We start from the raw sequence: 13,373 nt of genomic DNA, 5'->3' as shown, positions 1-13,373 counted from the left end.
CAAGATCAATATACCATAGAGCCTCTCATCTCTTGACACCACAGACCATGATGAACACACACACACACATTCACACACACATGTCACTCAAGGACAATAACATCACGCAGTATCTTTGGCTCTCAAATAAGATATTAGGTAGATATTCTGTTCCTAGTTGGCACCTGCACTAGTTGTAGATCATTAAAATTGAAGTTATATGGAGAAGTGTTTAATTGGGGCCTGGGTATCTCTTCACAGATGTGACCAAGTAAAATAGTTATCAAAAAAGAACCTGCCCAGGATATCCAGGAGAGAATAGGAAGGGCAAGCCACTTAGATCAGTAGCCTACACTGATTCTTGTAGTGATCTGGCTCGGCCTCTACAATGGATGGACATGTAGGATGAAAACCTTCATCCACTGAAGCCAGAACTGAAGATCCTCATCCAGCTGAAAAACAAGCTTTCTTTTCCCTTGCCTATGTTCTGTTGCACTTACAGTCTGGAATAGGTACTCTAGCTAAACCTTCTCTGGTAGAATGTAAGACTACTTTATTGTTGTCTATATCACCATAGCCTACCACAGGACTTGGTTCATAGTGAGTACTGAAAAAATGCTCGATGCATTTCATTAACTTAAGGTGAATTTAATGCAATTAATTGGATACCTTGATGTTGCTTTTTCTTCTTTTTTTATGTTGGTCATTCCAAGGAAAGTAGGTTTCCTCTTAACTCAAATATGAGCTTCTTTTGAACAACGACATAATATGATGCCATCTGGTCCCCTCAGTGGGTAGAGCAGCACCAGATAGATTCGTTTTGAGATATGTGTCAACTTAGGGGTATATTTGAGAAGATTCATGGCACTCTTGGGATTTATGCAGAGCAGCTCACTACTCCCAAGTGTCTAAGAAGGCTATTCCTTTGATGGCTCCTTGGATTGAGGGATCACAAGATTTAGAGACAGAAAGGAATTCAATGAATAGAGGGCTAGAATTTGAGGCAGGAAGAACAGTTGTATGACCCTTGGAAAGTCACTTCAATGGGGAATACAATGGACAGAGTACCAGGCCTAAAATCAGGAAGACATCTTTATGAGTTAAAATTTGGCCTCAAAGTAGCTGTATGATCCTAGGCAAGTCACCTAACCCTGTATGTCTCTGTAAAATGAGCTGGAGGAGGCAATGATAAAGCACTCCAATATCTTTGCCAAGAAAATCCCAAATGGGGTCACAGAGCCAAATACGACTGAAACAACTGAACAACTACAGCAAAGACAGAATAATCAATTTGTTCAATAACAAAAACACTGGAAGGACAAATACCATGCAAATGTAAGCTAACAGTGCAAGGAGCCACGATGATTTCAGAGGAAGCACAATGAACCATGCTGCCCACCTTATGAGAGAGAAGGGAATGGACTCAAGATGTAGAGTGGGACATACATTTTTGGCTATTGCCAAGGTGGGTTTTGCTTGATTACGTGTATTTGTTTCTACGGTTTTGCTTTTCTTTTTTGTTTGTACCAATGTTCAGTGGAGATGAGAGAGAAAATACTTCTGTCAATGAAAAATTTAATTAAATTTGAAAAAGAAATGCAATGCTTTGAATAAGATACAACAATTTATAATTAGAGATTTTAAATAGTTTCTTCATGACAATAAACTCACACGTGTTTGTTTGGGTGCGGGGTAGGTGTATGTCGCTCTACAACTTTTTACCAGCATTCAGAGCATACCTCCCTGGAGAACACAAAAGAATTTTAAAAATTAATGAGGAACTTAAAGATTTCATTTTGGAAAGAGTGAAGGAGCATCAGAAGGTACTGGACCCCAACAACCCTCAGGACTACATTGACTACTACCTCTCCAAAATGCAGCAGGTAAGATGCATGGGGGAAGCACCTTACTTGTTGAGTAAGACTGATATTCCAAGGATTCTTACAGGCCACAAGCACAGGAAGGGGCATCAGAGAGAACCCCAAAGTGCCCACATCCCCCAAGGACACCATTGGCTTTCTAGTAACTGGTCTTTGGTCTGCCCATATCCCTGATCTGAAGTCTGTATGGAAAATGAGATTGGAAGAGTTCTGCTTTTCTGGGTGATGAGCTGGTGATCTGGACTTTCCTGTTTGGAAGGGGATATTGTATTGGAGAGTGATAATAGGAATCGACTAATAAACATTTACCAAGCAACTACTATATGCCAGGCACTCTGCTAAGTGCCAAAGACAGAAAAGAGGCAAAAAAGAACCCCTGCCCTCAAAGAGTTCACAATCTTATGAGGGAGAGTATATGTAAGCAAATGTATACAAAGTAAGCTCTAAACAGGAGAAATGGGATGCAGAGCAGGGCTTGGAGTCAAAAAGACTTGAGTTTGAAACCAAATTCAGACACTTCTTAGCTGTGTAATCCTGGGGAAGTCATATTCCTCATTTGTAAAATGGGGATAATAGCATTTATCTCCCAGAATGGTCATTAAGATAATGTTGCTAAAGGACGTGGTGAACTTTAAAACATTGTATAAATACTAGCTATAATCTCAAAATCTAGCTATAATTTTCTCTCATAAAATCACTCAAAATCAAGATCTTTCTTGATTGTCCAAGTAAGTCATGAGAATTCAGGGCTGGAGGTGGGGAGGAGAGAGTAAATGTGTTCTCTCCCCCCAACACCATCATGGCAGTGTCATGAACTCTTTCCTCTCTGTATTCACATCATAACCACCTTAGTTCAGATCACCAGCATCTCTTACCCAGACAGTGACAATTCTCTCCTACCAGCTCTCCAAGCATCCAGACCCTCAATCCATTCTTCACAAATCTGCCAAGTTAACATGCATAAAGTGCAAGACTCTCTGGGTTATTCCCATGATAGGAAGCTTCAGGGCTCCTAAGAGAAAACACTAACTCATGTATTTGGCATTTAAAGCCCTTCACAATTTGGCTGCAGCCTCTCTTTCTAGGCTGCTTACACATTCTTCCCTCTCACAGCCTCCCTCTGTGCCCAGCCAAGCTGCCCTGCTTGCTCTTCTTTGTACACAATATTCCATCTTTTGCCTCTTTACCTTTATACAGTCTGGCCCCCCTCCCTGGAATGCTCTCACTCTCTTTCCTCAACTCTTAGCAGCCCTAATATCCGTTCACACTCAGCTGCTGCCTCTTTCAAGCAGCTTCTCTTATTCTTCCTGTTGTTAATATCCCACCTCCAAATCTCTGTGTATGTATTTTCCATGGATCCCATGTGTACTTATATTTATATGTATTGTATTCCTTCAGTAGAATCGAAACTCCCAGAGGGTAGGGGCTGTCTTAGTTTTATCCTTTGCTTTTATCGCCATTACCTGGCATTCTGCTTGGCACAGAAAATACATTTGATACTTCCTTGTTGATTGACTGATTTCATATACTGACAAAAATGTTAAACACTACAGAACCAGGCGTACATCATTGAACTGTTCACTAGAGACTTTCTTTCAGGTTGAAATGAAGTTATCCTTAAGAACTTTTTAACACCCTCCCTCGATATATTGCCACTCTGTTTCTATTGCCTCTGCAATTTTTAGTTTTTTTTCCAGGGCCCTGGCCAATGGGAGATTTTTTAAAAATAGTGTAAGCTGACATAAAAGCATGAGAGTATTGATTCCATTGCTTTATCTTTTCTCATTAATTTATTTACTTTATGCCTGTCCTGTTTGAAGTTTTGCAGGTCAAATAATTGACTCATGTTGAGTTTCTGTTTTTTAGGAAATGCCTGAAACCCACCCTTTTCTCTTGAAGTCTGTCTTCTTTTATCAAATATTTATTTTCTACCACCCAATGAAAAAAGACAAATAATAACCTTCTTAACAAACAAGCATAATGAAGAAAATACATTTCTATATTGGCCATTGTCCAAAATGTGTCCCTTTCTACATACTAGTCCATGAATTCTCTCTCAGAAGGCAGGTACCATTCTTCATCATTAGTCTCTGTGCTCATGTTTGCTAGTTGAATTGACATGAGTTCATAAATCTTTCAAAATTGTTCATTTTTACAAGACTGATGGCTGTAAGTCCATCTTATTTTATTCAGGATGAAGCTTGTATTTGCAGGATTACTTATTTAGTACTATAACTCAATCTGCTTTGATTTTAATATTATTGTTTCACCTCTGTAGGCCTCAAGTTCTTTTTCTTTAAAATGAATGTGCTTGGCCAGTTGATCTCCAAGATGTGTCCTAGCTATAAATCCTAGGAGCTTGCGTATTTCATAGAATTTCATAGAATCTATGGGTTGGAAGGAGTCTTAGCAGCCACCTAATTTTAAGGGCTGTCCCAGAAAAGGGTTAGAATTCCTGTGCTTCCTCATTTCCCAGAAGACAGAACTCACAAGTCATTTGAAGTTACAGAGACACATTTAATCTCCACACAAGGGAATAATGTCCAAGATGTAATACATTTCTTCATTAAGTAATAAATTCCCCATGTAAGGAAATCTTCAACCTGGGGCTGGCTGACCATTTAAAGGAGATGTTGAAAAGGAAACTTCTGATCAGTTACAGATTGGCTGGTTGAATTTCCTTCTCCCTACAAAATTTGAAATTCTGTATTCTCCTGCCCGAAGACTTTTCTCTCAGTTCCCTGTTCTGAAAATCTGAAATCCCTTCTTCTTTTTGTTTCTTTTAAACTAAAATGCTGTCCTGCTTTGTAGTAAAAGTATCTGTCTCTTAGCAGGTCTCTTAGCAGGTTATAAACTTTTTAAGTGACTTACTTTATCAGGTTCTCACCATGACACATATATCGTAGATAATAAATAGAGAGCTGAAAGGATCCAGCTCTCTCCTGTTACATATGAGGAAAGTGAGGCCCAGAAAAATTAAGTGACTTTCCCATGGACACAGACCCCTTAGCTGAGAATAAAGTTTAATTCAGATCTTCCTGATTCAAAGCCTAGTGCTCTATTCACTATGTCATGTTTCTGGATGAGAAGAAGTTTGCCTGGGAAAAGTACGCCTATGGATGGGTAAGGGAAACCCAAGAGCATTAGGAAGGTTATTCTGTCTTAGAGTAGGGAAATGAAGGTGGGGGAGGGCTCCTAGGACAAACTTTAAGAACTTCACATGGTTACTAATGGCTTTCCCTGCTGTCTCTCATTACTTAATCTATTTTGTATTTCTCTTTAGGAGAAAGATAATCCCCAGTCTGAATTTGACTTGGAAAATCTAAAAATGACAGGAGTAGATTTATTTAGTGCAGGAACAGAGACAACCAACAGCACCATAAGATATGGCCTGCTGCTCATTCTGAAACATCCTGAGGTCCAAGGTAAAGTACAAGAATTGCCATGCTTTCAGACCAGGCTTGCTTTCCCATCCCTGCAGCTTGCTCAGGAGCTGTCTCTCCTTTCCCCCTATTGGATTTGCATGACTTCCTCACAGATCAGCAACAGGTCAGACAGTAGCATATTGAAGACAACAGAACCCCTGAACAAGATCTGTTAATTATTTAAGCATGTGGAGGTCTATTATGGGGAATTCAATTCACTTTAAAGAACACATATAATGCTCCCACTGTGCACCCTCAGTTCTATGCTTAGCATATAAAGACTCAAATGAAACACCCCTTTCCTCTAATGGCTTACCTTCTGCCAGGCATAGTACTGCTGGATCTAAGAAGGTAGAAGTAGGAACCATAGGTAGAACTTACAAATTGACAAATAGAGACTTCATGTAAGGAAAGACTTACCAACTATTAAAATTCTCCAGAAGTCCATCCAACTGTGTAGGAAATAGTGAGTTCTTGCTTGCTAGTGATTCTCAAGCAAAGGCTGGTTGACCCTTTGTTCAGTCCATTAGAATCAGGATTCCTGTTCAAACTATTGATGGCCCTAGGTGAAAACATGTCACCTGTAATGCTGAGATTCTATGCCTCAGCAGCTCAGGGTATTGAGACCAGAGCTGAGATACAGAGCTGGTGAATGGTTTAAATCAAGATGATAATGCCATCACCAGCACTATCAAATTCAAATGAAGGCATCGACTTTCTTTGACAACAAAAGCTGGCATAATAATCATAAAGAATGTGAGGGTTACAAATAACTTAACATGTAATTTCATTTGATGTCTGCTAAGGGAGGTGCAGTTTTTAATCTCCATTTTATAAATCATATGATAATAGAGTTAGAGGGGTATGGAACCTTAGAAGACAGATAATTTATGATCCTCATTTTTCAGATAAGCAACATGAGGCTTGCATAGATTTAATGACTTGCCTGAATTTACACAGATAGTGTCTAAAGAGAAATGTAAACACAATTCTTTCTGACTGCTATCCAGTAAATCATGGAAGTTTATCCTATTGCTGTTACAGAAGCCTTTGTATCCTTGACTGAGTAGGAGGAGGATACTGAGCCTATGTGAGAATCATCTTAGGTCCTAACATCAGGCAGATATTCCACACAGGCTCAGTTGTGCATTCCCAGGAGAGTGGAACATTGAGTGGTGATTTGTACTTTTTGTCTCTGCAGCAAAAATTCATGAGGAAATTGAACATGTGATTGGACATAATCGACTTCATTCCATAAAGGACAGACAAGATATGCCCTATATGGATGCTGTGGTTCATGAAGTGCAAAGATTCATAGACCTCATACCTTTCAACATACCCCATGCAGTGAACTGGGACATCCATTTCCAAGAATATATCCTCCCCAAAGTTAGTAGTCTTGGGAGAATGGGATGTTAAACATTATTTAGTCCAATGATTTCATCATGGACATGAGAAACTGGAGTCCCATTGTCATGATCTCACTTAAAGTTCTCCTTGAGGCAGTGCTTTATTACATACAGCCTACTTGCATGTGGTGCTAAATGAAGAATAAGAGAAAAGTGTGCCCTTATCTCTGTTCTTCCTGCTTCTCATTCACCAGTAATGCTCTGGAAAGAAAATGCAGGGAACATAACAGGGTGAGATTGCTCAAGAGAAAGTTTTTGTCATTTTCTCTTACTAGGCAGTGAAGCGGATTTTATAAATACCGTTTTGTGTTCCATTGTGTAGATTGTGACATTGAGGCTCAGGTCTAATGGCTTGCCTAAATCATTTAAGTGTTGGAGCTGAGACGATAACCTAGGTTTTTAGACTCTAAAATACTGCTTTCCGGGGTTGCTAAATAAACATTGAATGAATTAAATTGAATTAGATTGAAGTTTCCTAGCAATGGCTGAGCAAAACTAGTCTCCCTCAAAGAAAAGTGAAGGGAGCATCACACCTAACTTCACATTTAATGTACCCCACTGAGGCATTGCTCAGTTCAAATCATCAAAGCTTCAGTAAGAACCAACCTGTGAAAATTGCTAGGCCAAATGCTATTGAAACAAGGTGAGAATAGAAGGGTTTTTGACCGTTGAAGACTTTGGCTTGTGCAGGAGGGAGCTGAGTTTGGAATCAGAAAAGTCAGCCTAAAGTGTTATTTCTTTCCTTCAGACCCAAGCTGTGATTTGATTGGCAAAGTGGCTTCTTGCTGAAGAAACTCCCTCAGGAGGTAGCCTGGTCTGCCCCTAGAGTCTTTAAGCATTGCCTGGGGCACGGGCTATTCGTATGTTCTGCTCAGAGTCCCACAGGCAGCAGGTGCACACATGATGTATAGTCCAAAGAACTGAGGGTAGGGAGAGCACAAAGAGCTTAGCACCTCAGCCAAGGTTTCCTGTAAGAGGGTTACCCAAGCCAATCCTTGAAGAAAGCTGGGGAATCTAAAAGGCTGAAGTGAGCAAGGAGTGGCTTCCAGGTGTGGGACATGGTCACTATAAAGGCATGAAGACCACAGAGGGGGCCTTGTGGATGGGCATCAGCAGCTGGACTAGTTCAGCTGGAGCCCCAAGGAAGGCTTGATGGGGACAATAATGGGGACAGCAATCTGGAAAGCTAGACTGGGGCCTAAGCGGATTCTTTTTTTTTTAATTAATTTATTTTGATTTATCAACAATCACTTCCATGTGCTTTTGAGTTGAAAATTTTTCTCCCCCTTCCTCCCCCCCACCGTCCCCAAGAAGGTACACAATATGATATAGGCTTTACCTTTACATACCCATTAAACATATTTTTGCATTAGTGAAGTTGTAAGTAAAAATTAAAACCAATAGGAGGAGCCATCAGAAAGATTAAACAAATCTCAACAGAAGGTAAAAATAAGTGATAGCGATTCGACTTTCATAGTTCTTCCTTTGGATGTGGACAGCATGTTCCATCCCAAGGCCTCTGGAGATGTCTTAGATCCTCGTAATGCTGAGAAGGGTTCAGTTTAGTCATTGCATAATGTGGCTGTTATTGTGTACCAAGTCCTCTTGGTTCTGCTCACTTCACTCAGCATCAGACCAGATAAGTCTTTCCAGCTTTTTCTGAAGTCAGCCTGTTCATCATTTCTTATAGCACAATAGTATTCCATTACATTCAAATACTAGCAAATAGACTGCAGCAACTTATCACAAGAACAATACACTATGTCCAGGTAGAATTTATACCAGGAATGCAGGGTTAGTTCAATATTAAGAAAATTATCAGCATAATTGAGTATATCAACAACACAACCAACAGAAACCACATGATCATCTCAATAGATGCAGAAAAAGCTTTTGATAAAATACAACACCCATTCCTATTAAAAACACTAGAAAGCATAGGTATAAATGGAGTCTTCCTTAAAATAATAAATAGCATATATCTAAAACCTTCAGCAAGCATTATATGTAATGCAGACAGGATAAAAGCATTTCCAATAAGATCGGGGGTGAAACAAGGATGTCCATTATCACCACGGTTATTCAATATTTTACTGGAAACCTTAGCTTTAGCAATAAGAGAAGAAAAAGAAATTGAAGGCATTAGAATAGGCAAAGAAGAAAAAAGCTATCACTCTTTGCAGATGACATGATGATATGCTTAGAGAATCTAGAGAATCAAGTAAAATACTTGAAATAATAAACAACTTTAGCAAAGTTGCAGGCTATAAAATAAACACATAAATCATCAGCATTTCTATATACTACCAACAAAGCCAAACAGCAAGAGATAGAAAGAGAAATCCATTTAAACTTACTGCAGACATTATAAAATATTTAGGAGTCTATCTCCCGAAACAAACCCAGGAACTCTATGAACAGAATTACAAAATCTTTTTCACACAAATAAAATCAGATCTAAATAATTGGAAAAACATCAGTTGCTCATGGGTAGGCTGAGCTAATATAATAAAAATGACAATCCTACCTAAGCTAATTTACTTATTCAGTGCCATACCAATCAAAGTAAAAAAAAATTATTTTATAGAGTTAGAAAAAATAATAAGAAGATTCATTTGGAAAAACAAAAGGTCCAGAATATCAAAGGAACTAATGAAAAGAAATGCAGGGGAAGGTGGCCTAGCAATTCCAGATCTTAAATTGTATTATAAAGCAGCAATCATCAAAACTGCTTGGTACTGGCTAAGAAATAGGGAGGAGGATCAGTGGAATAGGTTAAATATGCAAGACACAGTAGTCAATGACTATAGTAATCTATTATTTGATAAACCCAAAGACCCCAGCTTCTGGGATAAGAATCCACTCTTTGAAAAAAAACTGCTGGGAAAACTGGAAAAGAGTATGGCAGAAACTAGGCATAGACCCAAATCTCACACCATATACCAAAGTAAAGTCAAAATGGGTTCATGAGTTAGACATAAAGGCTGATACCATAAGTAAACTGGGAGAACAAGGAATAGTTTACCTATCAGATTTATGGAGAACAGAAGAATTCATGACTAAACAGGAGATAGAGAAAATTATGGAAAGCAAAATGGATAATTTTGATTACATTAAATTGTAAAGTTTTTGCACAAACAAAGCCAATGCAACTAAGATTATAAGGAAGATAGAAAACTAAGCAGATTCTTAATGGCTTGACATCTCAGTTGATAGCACAGGCAAAGAAGTATGCATTTTGTAGTAGAGAACATAGTTAGTCACTGAAGATTTTTAGGACTAGAATACAAAGGATATTCATAATGATATCTGACTCTCCTCTGGAATTTCTTCCCTTTAGGACACAACAATATTCCCAGAGCTCACCCCAGTCTGGCATGACAACAAAGAGTTTTCCAAGGCTGTCCAGTTTGACCCACAGCACTTCCTGGATAAGAATGGGAAATTCAAGAAAAGTGACCACTTCATGCCTTTTTCTGTTGGTAAAAAACCCTTCTCATCTCTACCTCTCACTCTAAAGGAGAATCCTGTTCTCCCTCCCACTCTTCTCTGGATGAGCCTCCTTGGCAGTTCTTCTGAAGACACTTAGCCCACTCTCACATGTCACACACTGTCTTTTCTAGTATTCCCATGACCTGACTTTTTCTCAGAGCCCTGAATAGATGAGCTGAGCCTCTTGGCTGCCTCACCTGTCCTCTTATTTTAGTGGAATTCTGTCTCCATTGCAAGATCCACTACACAAGGGGTTACTGTGAGAAGAATGTTGTGAAGAAGGAATTCCTTCCTTCTCCTTACAGCCGTCAATGGTTGAATTATAACTAATAATAACAGTTCTCACCATTTCTGACCATCTACATATTTCTGTTTTACTCCTTTTCCCATTATTGTGCTGGATCATCAAGTCTGTTTCACTCTGGCTGAATGTGATAATCCATGAAGATTACGAAGCACAATTCTGTTTCTTTGCAGGAAAACAGTCTTGTGTTGGAGAGGGCCTGGCAAGGATGGAGTTGTTTTTATTCCTTATCACCATTCTACAGAACTTCACTCTCAAACCAGTTGGAGATCCAAATGAAATTAGCCTAAAGCCCAATCGTGTTTTATTCACCAAAGTTCCACCACATTACTATGCTTTCTTCCTCACTAAGAAGAACACAAAGTTGATTTGGTGAATTAGCAAGCTGATTCATCTTCTGTACTGAATACTCTCATGTGTTTTTCTGGAATCACTGTGAGGGAAAGAAAAATTCCTACCTCTTGATTAAAATCAGTTTTAAATTTCAGAAACATGACAGCCTTGTTGAGTATCTTCAATGTCATTATGTGATGGGGCTGCATTATAGATATTCATGTGCAACCCTTGCACCAATACTTCCAGGCAAATCCTCAATTCTAGATTTAGGGTGTGGAGGAAGTTCTGTAAAACATCTGGCCTCCAAACCATATGTTTTTGTACTTTTCTTTTCATGTTTCCTCACAGATGATCCTATTTTGGATTATATAGCTCTTGTTTGTGAATTTGGGGTAGAATGAACAGGGCTATGTTGCTAATAACTCCAGATATGCAAATATGTCTTTTTAGTTCCATACACTGAGGATTCATGACTTCGAAGACAATGTGGTAACAGGGAAGGATTCCTGGCTTTGGGAGCAGAGGACCTGAGATCAATCCTGCCCCTAATGATAACAACTGGTGTGGTCTTGGGCAAGTCACTTCATTTGATCTCACATCAGATTCTTCATCTCTACAATGAATTGGTTGAACTACATAGGCTCAGAATTCCCTAATGAGTCTCCATCTATGATACTTTGATCAGTGGGGTGAGTCCATTCATCAATGCTTTAGGTCCTCACTACATTTCTCATTTCACTTTCCTCCTTTCAGCACCTTGACCCAATAGTGAGCCAGTTCCAACTCAACTTGCTCTCCACTTTTAAATCACACATCCCTTTGTCCTATGGGGACACGCATTACTTTACTGAATTCTAGCAAGAAATTATTCTCACCACTTCCCTTGTCTGTTACTATAACCTTGCAAGTGAACACAGATCTCTGCCCCAACTGACTACCCTCTCCTTTCAGCATCTATTCTAAGATTTCTCTTCTTTACTGGGGCCTCTCCTGTCATCTCACTGCTTTGCTCTCAACGTAACACTGAACTTAATACATCACTGAAAAAACTGAGATTAGGTATTGCTAATTTATTCTTTTCTAAAATTCTTTATTCTCAATCACCTCTCCATCATCACACACATACTTCCTTACTTTTGTTCTAATATGGCAGAGGAGGTGGAGAGAAAAAAAAGTAGTTAGGATTTTTTGTGTATCCACTAACCCCACTACTTTGGCCTTTGATCTCCCCCCCATCTCTCTCCTGAGATGTTGCACCCTCTAACCTCCCCTGTCTTTCCCTAATTTTCAATTTTCTTAAATCCTTTGATTCCTATCCTACTGCTTACAGTAAAATGCGCTTCTCCCTAATCCTTAAAACAAAACTAAACAAAAAAGAAATCTCATTCTCAGAGATTCCCTGGCTGAATCTTACTGTCTATATTTTACGCAGAACTCTTATAACTTTGAAAGGACAAAGTATGCTTTTTTGAATTTCTACTGAGTTAACAACAGGTTTGCTTCAACTTTTGGGGTGCTCAGGACATGTGAGTCCTGCATGACTGGCTCTTCATCTTAGAGGCACAAAAGTGCTGAGTCACACATGGCCAGCAGCAAAGCCACCTGGGAATCCCTCTACATGCTCTGTTCAGTCTCAATTATATTGCCTTCATCTCTCTTTTTCCTTTCCATGGCCAAACTCCTAGAAAAAACTATCTACCTATAGGCCACTTTCTCACCTCTCAGTGACCTCTTTTGGGCTTTTTTGGCCAAGATCCTGGAGCAGTCCGTCATTTCCTTCTCCAGATTATTTAACAGATGAGGAACTGAGTCAAACAGGGTTAAGTGACTTGCCCAGGGACACACAGCTAGTAAGTGTCTGAGGCCAGATTTGAACTCAGAAGGAGTCTTCCTGATTCCAAGCCCAGTGATCTATATACCTACATACCTAGGTACACAGAGAAATAACAGTGAGTAGTCTGAAGGGACTATACAGGGATACAGTATTTACACCGCTCACCTGTAGACCCCAAGAAGCTGCAGCATGCGCTATGGCCAAATTCTGCTAAAACCATCTTGGCTGACCAGCTAAATCAAGTTGAGGGTAATTGACAGGCCTGATATTCATTTGTGACTTAGGGGGTGTCAACCCAATGCATATGAAGACTTCCCCTTGTGGAATGAGTGGATGAAAACAATTTGTTGCAATGGCCATGAAGGCAGCTGGATCTTAGTCAGACATCAAAGCTGCCAAGGCCATTTAATATGTCCTGGGCCATCACCAGTCTTCCTGACTTTTATCTTGCCCCAAACTTTTGCTGAAGGAGAGAGTGACACCTTCATTTAAATACAATTCATGAACAAGTCAAGATATCACCCCAAGATGTCATTGGTTCTTCAGAAAGGAAGGATGAACCATACTTTAGAAGCTAAGGGAAAGATGCTATAAGTCTCCTCAAACTCCTAATGCACTGAAAGGTCATAGAGGCTATTAAATAAATGGAGGGCATGAAAGTGTTTTTGTTATGTATTTATGACCACCAAAGAAGAAAGAAAAAAGAAGGAAAGA

The 13,373-nt window shown here is 39.4% G+C and overlaps 1 protein-coding gene across 1 annotated transcript; it reads left to right on the top strand.

The window, feature by feature from the left end:
• Nucleotides 1–1,679: 1,679 nt before the first annotated feature.
• LOC110204419 (cytochrome P450 2C31-like) lies at nt 1,680–10,865 on the top strand. Its single transcript, XM_020980662.1, has 5 exons — nt 1,680–1,862; nt 5,143–5,284; nt 6,486–6,673; nt 10,034–10,175; nt 10,663–10,865. The coding sequence occupies exons 1-5, from the start codon at nt 1,680–1,682 to the stop codon at nt 10,863–10,865; spliced, it is 858 nt and encodes a 285-aa protein (XP_020836321.1).
• Nucleotides 10,866–13,373: the final 2,508 nt, after the last annotated feature.

This window comes from Phascolarctos cinereus, unplaced genomic scaffold (genome assembly GCF_003287225.1).
Source record: "Phascolarctos cinereus isolate Bilbo 61053 unplaced genomic scaffold, phaCin_HiC Scaffold_373;HRSCAF=982, whole genome shotgun sequence".
NCBI lineage: Eukaryota > Metazoa > Chordata > Mammalia > Diprotodontia > Phascolarctidae > Phascolarctos > Phascolarctos cinereus.
This window is presented reverse-complemented; position numbering and strand designations above follow the sequence as displayed.